The sequence below is a fragment of the Hippoglossus hippoglossus genome, chromosome 20, assembly GCF_009819705.1.
Source record: "Hippoglossus hippoglossus isolate fHipHip1 chromosome 20, fHipHip1.pri, whole genome shotgun sequence".
NCBI lineage: Eukaryota > Metazoa > Chordata > Actinopteri > Pleuronectiformes > Pleuronectidae > Hippoglossus > Hippoglossus hippoglossus.
Genome location: NC_047170.1, coordinates 10,946,047 through 10,963,544, shown reverse-complemented (window position 1 = coordinate 10,963,544; position 17,498 = coordinate 10,946,047). Strand labels below are relative to the sequence as shown.

Below are 17,498 nucleotides of genomic sequence, written 5' to 3'. Positions count from 1 at the left end.
GCTGCAGTGGGAGAGAGAGAGAGAGAGAGAGAGGGGGGAAGCCCGCCGGGGTCCGACCGCAGGGAGAGGGCCCGCTGCTACTGCTGCTGGGGCTGCAGGCCGAGGCCCCTGCTACTGACCCAGAGAGCAGACAGTAAACCCTGGGTTTATGGAAGTTCAGAATGTGGTGGGTCCCCTGATGTGAGGGCCCTTGTATCACATCTACAGAAGTAGGTTAAACAGCAGAGAGAGAGGATATTGCACATGTCTATGGTGTCCATGACCTGCTGCATCTCAACAAGGGGCAGTGGGGGGATGTCACTCAGTACATTTTCTCAAGCTATAGATTCAGCTTTATTTTTCACTTCCATATTAAACTCTACAGCAAACATGGGAGTGAAATCCAAAGATCAGGGTGCAGGTCATATTTAAAAACTGTTATATTTAAACGTATATTAACTAGTTAAGTCTTAACAGTAAAACTATGTCACTTAACAATCAGCATTAACAATCCAATAAATAACATCATATTTTATAATAATACATCAGTCACATATGATATTTTTTGTATAGAACAAGTACTTTGGACGTCGTAAATACTTTTACGTTTAGTGGAGTATAGTTTTACATCGTGGTATTTGTATTTCTCAGTACATCTGACAGGGAGGATAGCCGACCACATGTTGTAGTGTTGACTGCAATACCATGACTGAGTGAGAGATCTGTCTCTTCAGGCTCAGACTCACCTGAGGCCTGAAAGCCAAAACAAAACCCACCAGAGTCATGACAACAAGGGGATTTACTGAAAACACACACATCGATGCTGGCTGTGCCGGTGTTTGGTAAATTACAAGAGAGGTGTGTGTGTGTCTCCCCCTGTGGAAAGTCTGTCTTGTCTGTATCCAGGGAGGGCTGGGGCTGGGGGGGCAGGGACAGGGCCTGGTGGTGATTAGCTACTGTTTTCCACTTGTGCCACAGCTCCCACTGAAAATGACCAGATGACAAAAGGTAAAGAACTTGCCCCGTTTCCATTATGGAATTCGCTGCCGGGAGAGGAAACGGTGACGACAAGTTCGGGGGGTTTGGATGTAACAGAGAGGTGGTTTGTGTTTTAATCCCCCCACGGAGTCACCTGTGAACAGTTAAGACTCCGGCAGGAGAGAATGGGGCCACTTTTTGCCGTGTGGCCCCCCAGAGGAGGAAGTTCTGGTTTAAGTTAATATGTTATTGACCGAGGTCTGTTACCGAGAGGAACAGTGGAACAACAAGCTGTTACAGTAGAGCTTGTTTCCTCTCTGAGCATGAAAGGAATAATGTTAAAGGGACTGTGGGCTGTTTATTAAGTGATTTTTATTGACCATTCAAAGTGTTTTACACTGGTAGTCACATTCACCTACAGCTCAACTATATGCAGTTTTTTCTATCCCCCCCCCCCCCCCCCCCCCCCCCCCCCCCCCCCCCCCCCCCCCCCCCCGAGTAAAGGTAACACTGATTTAAAGAGTTTGTTCCTTCAATGATGGGCCTGTAAGAGAATCTAGATTTAGGTTCATTAATGAAGTCATATCAAGGTGAACTCTCACAACCCTGAGCTGAATAGTTTCTGTTCACACCAAAACTCTGCTTACTGCTGCGATAACTGTGAATGTGCACATCTTATACTCATGTTTTATTTTGTAGGTCATATTCCTACATATTTTTCCCTTGAAGTTACAGCGTGCTGCAGCCCCCTCAGCACCCCCACTCCCAGCGTCCTTGAATGTCTGTATATTATAGTTTTATAGCCACTCAAATCAGATGATATATCATAAGATATATTTAAAAGTAACAGTTAATATAAACTTACTATACTGGGGGTAGTAAACATTAACACTTTACTTGATTGTGTGTTAATTCTGTTGAGTAGAGACTTTCTGTGCATGTGTGTGTCACAGAGTCTCATGTTTAACTTGCTCATCACAACACTGAAGGAGAGAAATGAGGTTTCTGCTCAGATTATACTGAACAGGCTTCAGGCTCCGGCGCGCACGACTCCAGGACGCGCGCAAAGGTCCTTGGCACAAGCGACTGTGGGCCGGTTCCATGTGTGGAGGGGCGTGGTCGGGGCCAGGGGGCGGCTCTCTCGCACCGCAGCCAAGCCGAGGATAAAAATGTGGATAAGTGATGCTCCTGCAGCTCCGGAGCGAGAATCCCGAAAGAAGAGAGACTTGAACTTCCTCTGTCAGCAGGCTGGTGGAAACGGAGCGCTGTGATTTACGCACCAGATCTTCAGCCAGCGACTGCTCACTGCTCCACCTGAGCTGCGCAACTCCACCCTGAAGAGACGGATCTTTAAAAGTTTTTATTCTTCATAATCTCTCCCTGCTGCAGACGTCTTCTCACAGCCAGATCTCTGTCAGCATCTGGAGCAGAGGGCTCTGTTCCAATTCATTAAAAGGTAAATTATCTCCAGAGTTTAAATCACACCACTCAATTTTCCATTTCCATGTGCATTACACTTCTACAGTGTTCCATTAGGTATTGGCTCGTTCTATCAGCACTGCAGCACGCATACCAAAGGAGTTCAACTCAAAGTATACACACATACAGCAGCGTGAATACATTAGCTGCATTATGAATCATTCTGTGCACTTAGCTGCTTCTTCTTATGTGATTTGAAGCTTTTCTGTCCTCACTGGGTTCTTGATTTGGGAAAAAAGATGTGAAATATTCAGTTCAGCACTTGCAGGAATTTCTCTCACCCACCGCCTGCCAGCTCGCCCTCAGTGAACCGCAGTGTCTGCAGGCCAATGTTCTGTCCACACCGAGCTCAGTATTGACCCAAGTTATTCATCAATTTGATGCAGAACAGTTATTTCAGTTTCGCTCTCTCTCCTCTTGGCTCCTTTTCCAACTCATAGACTGGAGACAGCTTCTTCCACCCTACTTCAATCTGAGAGCATCACCACCGTCACTACCAAGGATGAGTGGTGAATCCCTCCACTGGCTGAGGGGCGCGTCCCTGCTCCTGCTGCTCCAGGCCGCCACCTCCATGGTGATGCTCCCCAACGCCACGGGCTGGCAGCAGATCCTGGACAAGTATCTGGACGAGGACGGGGACTGGTGGGAGGCCAAGCAGAGGGGCAAGAGGGCCATCACGGACAGCGACGCTCAGGTCATCCTGGACCTCCACAACAAGCTCAGAGGCCAGGTGTACCCTCCCTCGTCCAACATGGAGCACATGGTAGGTGGATGGAGGATGGAGGTGTCGGGACGTGCACCTTCAGAATGATTCCCACAGTTTGATGGAATTTATGTGTTAAAACTCTTTGACCCCATTCTGAACTCCCGGAGAGTTTTGCACGGTTGTGGTCCGCAGAGCTTAGGACTGACCCAGTCACCTGACCACTCTGGCACTTGTTCCACTTGACTCACTCACGAGCAGCACGCCAACATCTAGGCACCTTCGCACACACATACACACACACACTAACACACAGACACACAAGTTTATACTCATGTGACTTTTGGTTGTTTAGCCAGAAGAGAAGAATTCCACCGACTTGCCAATGATCACATTACTACTAGGTTTTTCTCTTTTCTTTTCTTTTTTTACTCATGCTAACAGATTTGTTTGACTTTATCCCCTGGCCATCACATGTGTGTACAGCGCCAGATCACTTTTCACAGTGCAATTAGAATCAGAGCACGGCACCAGGGCTTGTTTTACCAGCTGTCTCACCCCCCACTAAACACACACACACACGCACACACACACACACACACACACACACACACACACACACACACACACACACACACACACACACACACACAGGCACGACACACCTTCTAAAAGTTAGTGTGCTGCAGATCTGGAAGTTTTCCAAGTACACTACATGTGTAGGCGCTGCTTGACCGCCACAGTACATGGCCACCAGCAGCACTTAGAGGTTAAATATCACCACGGCGTGCAGAGGATAATGAGCTTTTATCATCGTTTCATCTCCGCTTAAAGAGCTGCAGAACAAAAGGCAGTATTATTCTATGGCGAAGGCAAATAAACAGTTCGTGCTGGGGGCAATTGCTGGAGTGTGTAATTGTATAATTGAGAGGTTGGACTTCAGGACCCCTTGTGTGTATATGTGTGTGTGAAGCTCGGGTTGAGGCACACCAGTGGAGAAACGCTGAGCCAGCAGTGTACAGCTCCTTTCTACTGTCTCCTGTTACAGTGGGCTGTTTTTTTTTTAGCTGCAGGGGCACCCAGGGGTGAAATATGGAGAGGCGTGCAACAAGAGGACGTGAGGTGAGAGAAAGAGAGAGAAAAGTTAGGAGGGAATACAGGGGTGAAGATAATGGAGATTTGCGAGTAGGAAGGGGGAAGCAATGAAACGCAGATGGAGGGAGAGAGGACAGCAAAACAGGTGTCGAAATAATTGAAAAGAAGATGAAGAGGAAATGAGAAAAGAAAGAGACATTTCGAAGAGGCGCAAAGTAAGAAGAGACAACGACTTGTAAAACGCCAAAATCTTATTTGCAATTCTGTTGTGTCAACATCTTTCAGGCAGAAAACTCTTCACGTCACATGTTGAGTGTTTTTGTTTTTCTTTATTTTATTTTGAAAGGGGCTCCAGATTCTCCCTCTGTCTGTGTTGAACTGCTGTCACCTCTCAGAAACCTCACAGCTTCACTGTACTGGAAGACTTCCTAGACATGCTCCCCTGCTCCTCAACACACTCATGCATGTACACACACACACACACACACATATACACACATATACACACTCACACAAATCCTGTTGCACATACATCGCCATTTGCCCATCAGCTCTGTTATTTTATGAAACCATTGTATGAAACCTGAGTGACCCTCCGTCATCGCAGAGATAACATCAATTCAAATCCCTCTCCTCCCTCCCTCTTCATCTGTTTCATTTTCTTGCCATCCTTCTCTCTCTCTCTCTCTCTCTCTCTCTCTCTCTCTCTCTCTCTCTCTCTCTCTCTCTCTCTCTCTCTCTGCCTCCCTCCCTCTTATCCCTGTGGCTCCGTTCCCATTCTGTCATTATCCAACACAGAGGCCCCAAAAATTCCCCCGGATCAGCATTCACACTCCGTAGCGATCCACAGAGCTGCAGTGCTGCCTCAGTCGAGGGGGACGGCGTCTCCTGCCCCTCGCTCAAATGTTGACCCACAGGTATAAACACAGACGTGTCAGCGTTTGAAGTGATGTAAGACAAACAGAATGCATCTTGGGAGAAAGGTCCACACCTTCCTTTATGTTTAACTTGGCTTCGCCGGGCTGCACTCAGGTGGAAGAGATGTTTGGGATTCGGGATGAAGCTGGTATTGACATCTTGCTCAGGATGACTTCAGTTTATCACTTTAATTTGTTGTCGCACTCTTGTGCTTCACAACCTGTGAAGCCCTGGTGAGACAATCATTGAGGTCTAGAAAATAAATTTGCCCCTAAATTAACTTAATCTAAGACATATATCTAAGACCTATTTAGGCAGCATCTGTTTGGGGGGAAAATGGTTTCGATGAATAGTAATTATCAGCCTCCAGTGGTGAAAAATTATGTGAAGCAACCCAAACATCTTTTGTTCCAGCAGCAGCTTTGCTCCGCGTCTCTTGCAGGATCCCTTAGTGCTTAGTGATGAATTCTTTCCAGAGGGACGTGGGTCTGTCCAACCATCATCTGATAATATCCAGAAATCCAGAAAACCTTCAAAGGGAGCTGCCCAGGGAGATCTGACACAAGTGTTCAAAACACATCCACTGGTTTCTCTACATGTAAAGAGCAGCAGCTGAACACCATGGTCCCTGTAGCGATCCACTCTGCATCCAAGGCTCCAGTGAAACCGCGACAGCAAGAGATTAACATTCATCCTTAATGTCCCCGAACAGGACGGTCTCCAGGCCTCACGTGCACTGGCTGCATAGCAAACAGGAATATTACAGACAGGAGACGCAATGAGGCAAATCCCGGCCCACGCGGAACCTGCTTAATGTAATGCCAAGAATGTAAACAGCACTCGTGCCAAACGCTGCTACAATGAATGGCTCATGACAGGACCTTCCCTGACTGGTTCAGGCAACATGGTCATAAAGGTTTGCAGCAGTGATCCCTCAGGTAGCTTCATGGCCGAGACAGATAAAAACCCACCATCCCCTCAGGTTCAGTCTCCACTCTTCTTTCCTCGTCCTTGGCCCTCACTCCTGCAGAACACCTTCTGGTTCCTTGGCCATACATCAAACCAGAATCTCACAGTTTTGCATCCTGTCCAGATGGGAATGTCTTTTGGGTTTTAGGAGCTGCTCAAAGCTGGTGAGGCCATTCCTGCACTCACCAACTTCCTCTAAACTCTCAATGGGAGCTGTGGTTCTGGAGCTGCATGTGTCAACAAGGCTGGGAAAGTCCGAGTCCATCTTTCTCAGCTTCCTTCTGCTGTGGTGAAGCGCCAGGTTTATGGATTTCTGCAATAAAAAGCAACCACCACCATTATTGATGCAGCGGTTTTTTTTGCAGCTGTTCTTTTCTAGAGCTGATAGGTTGATACTTATCTTATTTGTAAGCAAGATTACACTAAAAACGACTGCACAGATTTCCACAAAACTTGGCGGAAGGATGGAGTCAGGGAAGAGCCCATTAAAGTTTCTGCTTTCTTAAAAAGACTGTGAGATAGGGTGTTTTCTGTTTCACTTTCACAGATTTCCCAGGGAATAATTCAAAGATCTTGATGATAAAAAAAAGATCTGGCATGTTTAGGGAACTGATATCTATGAGTGTGTGAAATCTGGTGCAGCTTGAATGAAATTACGAGGACTGTTTGGCCTTGGTGGAGGTATGTGCTCTACTGAGTGCCATTCTAGTTGATGATACCATTATTTCTCCTGAGATACAACAAAAACCAATATCAGACCAAAATTAAATATCAGCCTAAACTGTGCCATTTACTTGTCTGGTGCCACTAAGTGAAACAGCTTCCTGTTCATGTTGAGCCGACAATCCTTGTTTATGCTGTTCTCTGATTAGAGCTGGAATGTTCTCCATGAAAAAAAGTGTAGCACGACTTTTTATATCACTGGTTGAAATGACAGGAGTAGCTTGGGCAGGCAAAGGAAATATGCTCAATATTTAGAACTATTAGTTCTTCTTCTAAATCACCCCTTGTCTTCTCATTCATGCCGTTCCATCCCCTCCTCTCCTCTTTTCTGTCAGCTTTCTTAGCTTCTCTCTCTCCAACTCCCACATCTTTCTCCTTCTTTTCATTACTTCTCTGCATGCACCATTGATTATGAACAGGAAACCCAAACGTGCAGAGGAAGTACCCCTCTGTAGCCTCTGGAATGCAACCATATGACCAAGTTTTAAAAAAAAAAAAAGAAGAAGAAAAAGAAATGGCCACAAATGAAGTGTTAAGTGAAATAAACAATGCAGTGTGCGAAGTGCTGAAAGACTTTCGCAAGGGAGGTGTTTTTCTTTACGGGCCCCAGCAGGAGTGCGGTTGGGTGGTGGTTGGGTGGTGGGGGGGGGGGGGGGGGATGTCCTGGTTGTCGGGCTAACTGTACAAACAACAGCGGTTTGACAAGCCGGCGGCTATCCAGGTTCAACAGCTGAGACAATGCGACTTTCTGCGAGCCTGACGATGATGGAATGGCTTTGTTCACCGGATCGATGGTATTTGTGTTTTTTATTACTCGAGACATTCCTCAGCAATCACGTCTCCAGGAACATTCCCCAACTGGACGCTGCAGCCAGACATTTTGGTGGAAATCTACCGTAGTTGTGGTGGCGTATAAATGTTTTCAGACCCATAACCGTCCATTAATGGTCAGAAACATTGTGCTGAGTCTGCTCAAGCACAGGACGTCCCATGTGCTGTGGTTTGCAGATCATTTGGCAGTTACCGCAGCTCAATGCCTCAACGTGTTTCTGTCTGCTTATCGCAAACATTGATTGTTTTTTAGGGCAGGGATGTCACTCGTCGAGGAAAATCGAAGGGCAGAATGACGTGAATAGAAATCAGATTCTCTCAGAGGAGGCTTAGATCGCTCCTGTGTTTGAGCATCATAGCGGAAGAAACGGGTGATAACCAAGGATTAGGAAATAGATATGACAATACTGACACACAGACACTGATTTGCAACATACTGCCGAGAACAGAGGTCATTTCTGAGCAGAGATAGTGTTTCGGGGAAACAAATTCTCATTCCTCTTTTAGCCCCGACTCTGTCACTCATCATTTATCATTACTGTGCAAGACAGACCTCAGGCAGCTACATAAGAGGTTGCTTTAAGCCTACTACACTTCTTGGTAGGTGTAGAAATTAATATATATACTCCACGTCTCCAACTGTTAATTTGCTCTGTATGCCAGTTATAAATACATAAATACATCCACAGAAGGAGTGAAAAGAAACTGCTCAGAGGCAAGAGTTAATTTGCAGCACCGCCAGACATCCTGTTGTTAGGCAGGTGTATGTATGTGTGTGTGTGTGTGTGTTTCGGGAGTAATGCAGAAAACAGCCGTTGTTTCTGACGTGGACTGAAAGTGGGTGATGGACGATGGAGGGAGGAGGCGGAGGTGGCGGTGGTGGTAGCGAGGGAGTTATTTAAGTGTCTGTTATTGGATTAGATTTCAGAGAGGGTAAGCTATGACTTCCAGGGCCCGACGTGTGAAATGTAAAAAGCCTCTGACACCTGCGTTGGTGCGCCGTTGCACGCGCTCGCACATTTCGACACGCACATGCACAACTAATAAACTCTCTCACAGAAACATGTCGCATTGGAAAATCCCCCCTCCGAAGGTGAACGTGAAGGTGTGCAATTAAAGGAACATACAGTGTCCTGCAGAGGAGGAGTCACAGCTGGTGTTATTCTAACTTTTCTGATGGGAGAATGTAGGTCAGCGGGGAGGAAGGACACTCTTTGCATTCCCAGAAAAACCCAAAATGGGAACATGATCCCTCAGAATGCAACCAGAGCCAAACTTGACTGAGAGGGCAATTGAGAGGGAGGTAAAACGAAACAAAAGCTTGTACCCAGAAATCTCACCAGAGACATATGGAAGGTATTACTTAAGGAAAAACAGCTTTAGCATTTTTTTTTTTTTTTTAAATAACACCCAAGCTTACGGGAAAAAACCCATGTGGAGAACTAAGAAAGTCGGAGAGCTTTTTATACAGCGGCAGCAAAATGTCAACACGTTGTAGATCTGCATTTAGAAACCAGTATGTACAGACACGGCAGCTTGTCTTAGCTTTTCTAACATATGATAAGGAGATTTCTCAACACACACTGAACTCACATCTCCGCATTGAGGCTTTGTTTCACTCTCTCGTCTTCTCTGCAGGTTTGGGACACAGAGTTGGAGCGCACAGCAGAGGAGTGGGCTGAGACCTGTCTGTGGGAGCACGGCCCTGCAGGATTACTGCCACAGATTGGGCAGAACCTGGGCGCTCACTGGGGAAGGTAAAGGAGAACTCAGACTTCACAGTTCCTGCATGTTTACACTTTAATACAATCAAAGGTTGAGGGTAGTAGACAATGTAAGGTCAGTGTGTGTGTGTGTGTGTGTGTGTTACTTCATGACTGACTTGCATTGTATGGGTAGGAACCATGTACTTTATATTAAGATGGACAACATAAAAGCTCCACCAAAATTGAGTGTTCATTTTTCCAATGAGTTTGTATTAAAAACAGGGTGAAACGCCACGATAAACAGCCGAGACTGATTTCGATTGCATGCATCAATGGCACCTCACTACCGCCGCTCCATCCCCCGATCGCTACTGAGCAGACTAAGGCCATAAATGTGCCAGATGGCAGCAATCGTTTTCGGCACCGACAATTTTGACGTTTATTTCTGTATAGTGGGAGGAAGTGGAGACGCATTGTCGATCTTTATTTACAGTCAATGGTTGGATCAGAAAATATGTATATTACTTATACAGTTGGCTTGGACCCTGCACACACAGGCACATCTCCCATGCTATAGTCATTTTATACAATAGAAAATATGCACATGTGAAAACATCTACCTAAATAGATGCAAAACAATATACCAGTTAGTCAGAAAGTTTCCACCCATTACATTTTGCATTTGCACAAGTCAAAACACCAACATATTAATATGGATTTAAGCTACAAAACAAACTTTACATTGAGCACGTCTCTTGTGATCCTGGCAAAGTTACACAACCAAGAGCCAACTACGCTTTAAATGGTTTCGTGGAATCACAAACTAAATTTGTTCCATTGGTTCACTCAGCCTCCTGTAGGGCACCTGAACGCAGCACTGCCTCACACAAGAGACTCTTGTTCCACTTCTAATCATATCACTCGGCCGCCGTCGAGATGTCCACTTGATTCTAATAAGATTATCCGGCTGCACCTGGCGCCAAATCAGTGTCGGTGCTTCATGGCGACTGACATTTATTTACAGAGCACAAACGCCTGACTCTCAACGGTCGTGTTTTAAGTTGCTTTGTTACCAATGGATACTGAGTGCAGATGGTAACTAGGCGACATATGTTGGAGGCGTGACTGAGTGTAATTAATTTGATCTTTTCATTCAAGTTCTGTATCAGTCCAATTGGTTCAGTGGCCCTGTACTGTAAAGGTCTCATGTCACCCTATCAGGCCATATTTTAGAGTTTGGAAGTTGAACTCCTCTGCAGCTGCTACTTATGCAAATTTCTAAATATATTCTGAACAGTGCTTTTACAGACTTAATAGTTTCTGAAAGGATACGTATGAATTTCCATTTGCCATTTATATGTACAAGGGTTTTTGTTTTGCACCAGCAATTATTCAAATATCAGGCAACACATAAAGGTCACCTAAAATATGGGTGTTGTACAAGGACCTGCAGTGAGCAGGGAGAAGCTTCGATGCATAAAACCAAACTCCCTCGCCAACAGAGGAACAAGCCAAGAGAAATGATGTGAACGTTGTTGTCTCGTGTCTCCAGGTATCGTCCACCCACTTTCCACGTGCAGGCCTGGTACGATGAAGTGAAAGACTACTCCTTCCCTTACCCGCAGGAGTGTAACCCCTACTGCCCCTTCAGATGCTCCGGCCCAGTTTGCACTCATTACACACAGGTAGCTACTGTAAGTCTGGATCGCGCTGTACTGTCTGTAGTTTGTGTTTCACTGTCTGTCTCCTTCGTTCTCTTGCAGCTGGTGTGGGCCACCAGCAGTCGGATCGGCTGTGCAGTCAACATGTGCTACAACATGAATGTGTGGGGACAGATTTGGGCCAAAGCCGTCTATCTCGTCTGCAACTACTCACCAAAGTGAGCGCATTTTGTTGTGATGTACTTCCACAGATACGCGACTGAGATGCAGGCTGCACGAGAACAACAATCTTACGTCGTCCTTGTTGCATTAAGATGTGACAGTTTCACTCACAGTTAAAACTGGGGAGGTTAGAAAGCAGCATATTTATCTTTTTGCTTTTCATTTTACTCGAACAGGGGAAACTGGTGGGGCTATGCGCCTTACAAACATGGCACCTCTTGCTCCGCCTGCCCCCCCACCTATGGAGGTAGCTGCAAGGACAACCTCTGCTACAAAGGTATGTGTGTGATAAAATAGAGAAAGATAGAGGAAGAAAAAAAAAGCTTACTACCCTTGTTTTTGTGACTTTACTTGAAGATGACAGTTCCTATCCTCCACAAGAGGAAACGGAGGAGAACAACTTCATCGAGCAGGAGGCCCCTCGCGCTCCGCAGAAGCCCCGGCCGCGGGCCTCCAAACCCGAGCTTCCAAGTCTCCCTGCCCCGGCTCCCACCAAGCCCCCCACAGAGGACCTGCAGAAGAATGAAGTGGTCAACACACAGCAGATGTGTAAGCTGCCATTTAACTGTTTATTCTGTATCTTGTTACATCTGAAAATGGGGGGGGGGGTGCAGGATCTGGTTTTAGGAATGGGAGGGGCACAGGGCGGCAAGAATTATAGCACAATATCTGCTGAAAGAAAACCTGCTTTTCAAAATTGGGTTAAAACCAAAGAATTTGTGAGCAGCTGCCTGCTCAGTGTTCAACAAGCAAGGAGGGATAACAAGAGCAAGAAAAACAGGTCTTGACCGGAAACATTTTCACTGCAATTTATCTTAAATTGCCTTGATTTTCTGTTCTCTTTAACCGTCTTCTCCCTGATTAACCTTGACAGTTCCTCAAGTGGACTAAATATTGCAAGTCACTCTCCGGAGCAGGGAGGGGAGGTCTATTTTAGCATGATCCCCCTGAGTGTGTGTTTGCTTTTGGATGGCTGAGAGGGGCTGAGGGGTGAGCGGGGGGCTCGCTGTGGTTTTTAAATGGCTTCCTCTCCGCCTGTGCTTGTAAGCTGAGACACTTCCTCCAGTACTGCTGACCACCCCGAAACCACGCTGCAGGAATTCTCCTCTTTGATTCCTGAAGCATCACAACAAGAAAAGTCCTCGCAGAGTCTCAGTCACTTCAGGCTTTTAGATTAAAGTTAGTCGCCTGCATCGGAGCAGCCACTTTATACGTGCACTGAAACGCCTTCATGTCTGTGTGTTTCAGGTCAGCTCGTGACCTGTGACACTAAGCTTCGAGATCAGTGCAAAGGAACGGCATGCAACAGGTACGATTAACATGAACTTGAATGAAATCGACAACAACACAAAGTTGTGTAATGCAAAAACATTTCACATCATCTTCTTAATCTGCAGATATGAGTGTCCTGCCGGGTGCCTGGACGCTACAGGAAAAGTAGTTGGGACAGTTTACTATGAAATGGTGAGTAGACAAGTTGATACCAATCCAACATGGTGTTATCTGATTGGGTGGATTCACCTTCGTATCACGGTATTCACGGCTGCAGGTTCTGCCAAAAGACGTCAAAGAGCCACTAGTTTACTTCCCTGTCAGCAAATGAGCTGCAATCCATATGTAATAAATGTTCCTTTTTTTTTGCAGCAATCCAGTGTGTGCAGAGCCGGTCTACACGCTGGTGTCATCGATAATGATGGAGGATGGATGGATGTAACGAGACAAGGCAGAAAGGACTTTTTCATCAAATCCAACAAGAACGGAGTCCAGTCTACAGGGTGAGACAATTATATTGCACTTGAATCTAGAATTGGCCGATGATATTTGATTGCAAAATGTATCCAACATAAGTGAAAAATAATGTAGTCTCATGTCGGTCTTGTGTGTTTCCTGTTGACAGAAAATACCAAAGTGCTAATTCCTTCATAGTTTCCAGAGTTACAGGTTAGTCTGACTCTAAATGTGACACTGTCATTACAGATATGTTACACCTCATACTAAACTGCTGAATAAAAGCTGTGCTGCATTGTTGTATTTATTGGCACTGTCTGTGTTTTTCTAGTCAAAGCCGTCACATGTGAGGCCACAGTCGCACAGTTGTGTCCTTATCAAAAACCTGCAAAACACTGTCCAAGGTAGGAATCCGACAGCGCATCTGCCTTTGCTTTCACGGAGTTCACCGCCTTTCTGTAAAATCTAGTCGTTAACATCGTGTCCACTTGTTCTCTTTGTAGGTTATACTGCCCGAGAAGCTGTTCAGAAGGGAACCCACACATATCCAGAGTCATTGGAACCAGAATATACTCTGATGTAAGTCCCACATTTTGAAGCTGAATTCATGTTTTTTTGTTTTTTTTAAACAGAAATGAATAAACATGTCTCTTGTTTCCTTTCCTTTTGTAGAAGTCCAGTATATGTCGGGCAGCAGTCCATGCTGGAGTCATCAGGAACGAAGCGGGCGGTTACCTTGATGTGATGCCAGTGGACAAACGAAAACATTACATTGCTTCGCACCAAAATGGCATTTCCTCAGAGAGGTATGTGAAGGCTGCTCTCATGGCTGCTCTACAATTGTTATTGGTTATCTGTCGGGCCAGGATGTAGCACATGCTGAGTTCTAGTGTTTTCTGCACTATTGGGATAACCAGAAATATTTTTACACATAAAATCAATATGGTGTTAAAAACATTCAACATCGGTGAGAGTCTGATATACAATTATTATTTAAGGGTATTATGAGTCTTATTTCAGCAGGTCTTTCTTAGTTCTTTGGAAGAAGTGAGGCGGGTAATTTGCTGAGGTTCAGAGAGGAGGAATGAGAAATCAATGGCTCGCAGAACAGAGAGAAATTCATCTCCTCTGCCCTCCTGTGCGGACCTTATCTTTTCACGATACAGGCAGTCCATTACATCTCTTATGTCGGGCACATGGACAGGTGATTAGCCTGCTTCTGGATGCTTCTGGTTTAAAATAATTAATTGCTTGGCAATTAGAGGAGAGAAGATCAGTGCATTCCCATGCTGTTCTGATATGAGTTTATTTTTTGCTCGAAAGTGAAAATGTTGCTTCTGCAATGCAAAAAAGGAAACATAAGCACTCAATATGGGTTGTGTACAAAGAGGGAATGGATTCTGTTTAATGGCTGCTCTCTATTCTTGTTGTGGAAGCACCACTGAGCGCCACAGGAAGTCTTTTCTGCCTGTGGTCATCAAACTGTACAACTCCTTCTCCTTATGCAGGGAGGACCAGGGACTATAATCAGACACTTAATTCCAACAACATACACAATAGTGCATAGTGCAATATTATGCTGCTTTTTTCTTTTCGTGTGCATTACCTCTCATGTGCAATAACATGATTCACATGCAAATTGTGTGACATTTCTTTTTGTTCACCATCACATAATTTAATATCATGTGCAATATTTTCAATATAATTTCCAATATCATTCAACTGATTTCAGTATCGTGTGCAATATTTCAACTTAAGTATCATGTGCAATATCCCACATTTCCTACTCCTTTATCATTTCATATTGACTTAGTGCCACTTTAGTTAAGTATTACTTTCTCTCTTCACAATACACTTGGAGTATTAATACATTTTTTTCTTCACTTGTATTTCGGACTTAATTTTTTACAGTATTCTATTCTACTTATATTGTTCTGTACTGTTATCTTGGAGCAAGCTGGCACAAGAATTTCCTTTGGGATTAATAAAGGCTTATCTTATCTATCTTATCTTAAAACACATATATCAAATCCTCCAAATGCTGCCTCACCAAACACACTGGAAAAGACATGGAAGTGAAAATCAGGTCATGTTGAGTAGAAAATTAGCCACTTGAAACTTAATTCAACCTATTAAATACACACCTGACCAATCTGCTTCTTTTTAGATAACAACAAGACTTGTTGTCTCACCAAACCCTGAGAATCTTGTAGAAAGATGGGTTATTAAATACAAATTTGGAAAAGAGGGGAGGCCTGAGAATGACAGTGCAAACACAGCACTGCATCGTCGGCATAGAGGTTTATTTTTTGCTTATTTTACCCCACCATTTTTTCATGTCTACTCCAAAGAGGAGGGGTGAGGGAACAACCTTATTTGGTGCCACGTGCGAACACACAGAAACAGAAACAAGAGACATCATTGCTACGTAAGGTAGCTATTGGAATGTTAAGAAGCTTAACCCGGGCAATGCAAATCTATGCAGGATATAAGAATGTGCTATTTTTTTGGTCCTCCGCATCAAGAAGAGTGTTTAGCTGTGACAGTTTGAATCAGGAGATGAATTCATAATAAGGAAGGTTCTATAATTCATCAAATGTTTGGTTGGTTTGGATTCAATCTGGGTTGAATCCGTTCTGTACCAGGTTATAGCAGCATTAAGGTTACAGGTCTGTACCAGGCTCTTAAAGCTAAAAGTGACCCACATACTATGTAGTGTGTTCCACTTATGTGAAAGATATAAACTCCTTTAACTTTGGGTGGTTCACTGGTCTACATAATGACTGTTGTTAACATGACCTGTGTGGAGGACAAACACTCACAGTCTTTCTTTTTCTGTGGCCTTCGCTCACTCCCTCTTTCCTCTCCCTCTCCCCACCACATTTATCTTTGTCACTCTGGAGACATGCCTGACGTCCGTTATTATCTGCCCATCATTTATCTGTCTCCTTTAGCGCCACAACGTGTCTGTCTTTGTTGGATTAACACACAAAGTCCCCTGTGTTTGTGTAAAAATGGCTGGTTTATCTGTTTTCCCAGGGAGCCGCTGTTTGTGTCTAATCTGTCATCAGAGTGTCAGGCAACACACTGACGCGCACGTTTCTCCGTAAAAAGCTGAAGTCTATCTGTTTGTGCGGGTCCGTCATCTATACGTCTCCCTCTCTGCAAGAGGCTGGGACATGTTCTGTGTCTGACACATGCCGCACCCGAGCTGACTCTCCCTCTTGTTCCTCTCTTCCCCCCTGCAGCCTTCAGAACCCCCCCGGAGGAAAGGCGTTCCGGGTGTTCGCCGTGATTTGAGTGCCCCCGAGGGCGGCTTCACCAAACAGAAAGTGCACTTGGGCTGTTGAATAGGCGGTAATCAAGCCCTGTTGTCAAACTCAATGAGTGAAATGTTTCTGGCTTTGCTACACCGCAGGGGTTAGGGGTCGTCTCCATGACAGTGTAAACCCAGCAACAAAAACTTGACACACACACACACACACACAATAAGAACCTGTTTCTCCTCCCTTGCATGGAGTCTGAATTCTGTCTTTATGAACTGTAAATATCCCTGAATGGTTTGCTCCAGGTTGTTGTACATATCTGTTAATATAAAATGTTTTGTCTTTGTGCCGTTGTCTTGCCTTTTCAAACAAGTAGCTCTTTACAAATACTGATTATAGAAATACTATGATATAACAACGTAATGGCACTTAAGGATGAATATCATGATTATTGTCTGGCACATTTTTACTGGTGCTCTGGAGGGGTGTCTTGTCATATTTTGTACTTTTTTTAATGATGGGAGAACAGATTGTTATACTTTTATTTTTATATGATTATGCTTTTCAGTGACATGATTCATAAAGGATGCTGCTATATGTTCTCTTTTTGTATTGTGGTTGTAATTTGCTAGTGTGATGTGGTTTAGTTAAAACTCCCTGCAGGTCAGGAAGTACTCTCATCCCTCAGAGTTCTCATTCTCTTAACAAAACCTATGTACCACAGAAACAATACTATGCAGCAGCTTCATTTCAAGCAGTGTGCTGGGGAGTGACAACAAATATATCTGCTCATATTTTTTTTATTTTACCAGCCTTTGTTTTTCATCCTGCAGTCTTTATTAGGGGCAATTCATTGTATTGTTGTCTCTGTTTCTCTGTGCATTATATATATATATATATATATATATATATATATATATATATATATATTTTACTACCTCAGGTTGTTAGGAAAAGTCCATTTTGCAATAAAATATTACAGCCTCCACAACTTTCTCACATACTTGTTTGTAGCATTTAAAAGTTCATTTGACATTTCTCCGATAGCCTGCTTAAAGGCATTTGGCATTATACATTTATAACCTATATATCACCTACTTAACTTTTATTTGGTTTTATGATTAGAATCAGTATCCAGTGCTTTTTAAACACAAACCATCCATTTACAATAAATAGCATCTGCTCTAAGTACCTGCCATTGCCCCCAAAAACATTTAATTCCATGAAATGTAGAAATGTA

General features: G+C 44.3%; 1 protein-coding gene across 2 annotated transcripts; it reads left to right on the top strand.

Moving 5' to 3' along the window:
* Nucleotides 1–1,949: 1,949 nt before the first annotated feature.
* On the top strand, nt 1,950–17,259 carry crispld1a (cysteine-rich secretory protein LCCL domain containing 1a). Of its 2 annotated transcripts, XM_034572748.1 has the most exons (15): nt 1,950–2,414; nt 2,870–3,199; nt 9,314–9,432; nt 10,934–11,066; nt 11,145–11,260; nt 11,441–11,541; nt 11,622–11,813; nt 12,513–12,573; nt 12,662–12,728; nt 12,909–13,039; nt 13,162–13,205; nt 13,324–13,396; nt 13,496–13,571; nt 13,665–13,798; nt 16,241–17,259. In XM_034572748.1, the coding sequence occupies exons 2-15, from the start codon at nt 2,939–2,941 to the stop codon at nt 16,290–16,292; spliced, it is 1,560 nt and encodes a 519-aa protein (XP_034428639.1). In that variant the 5' UTR covers nt 1,950–2,414; nt 2,870–2,938; the 3' UTR covers nt 16,293–17,259. The 2 variants fall into 2 exon arrangements, with proteins under 2 accessions (XP_034428639.1, XP_034428640.1); XM_034572749.1 differs by lacking the exons at nt 1,950–2,414; nt 2,870–3,199 and adding an exon at nt 7,521–7,638.
* Nucleotides 17,260–17,498: the final 239 nt, after the last annotated feature.

Bases quoted from the DNA above. Each gene is read 5' to 3' on its own strand.
- crispld1a (XM_034572748.1), top strand. From the start codon at position 2,939: ATGAGTGGTGAATCCCTCCACTGGCTGAGGGGCGCGTCCCTGCTCCTG. The intron at 9,433-10,933 runs GTAAAGGAGAAC...TCGTGTCTCCAG, and splicing joins CTGGGCGCTCACTGGGGAAG to GTATCGTCCACCCACTTTCC. The intron at 13,799-16,240 runs GTATGTGAAGGC...TCCCCCCTGCAG, and splicing joins AATGGCATTTCCTCAGAGAG to CCTTCAGAACCCCCCCGGAG.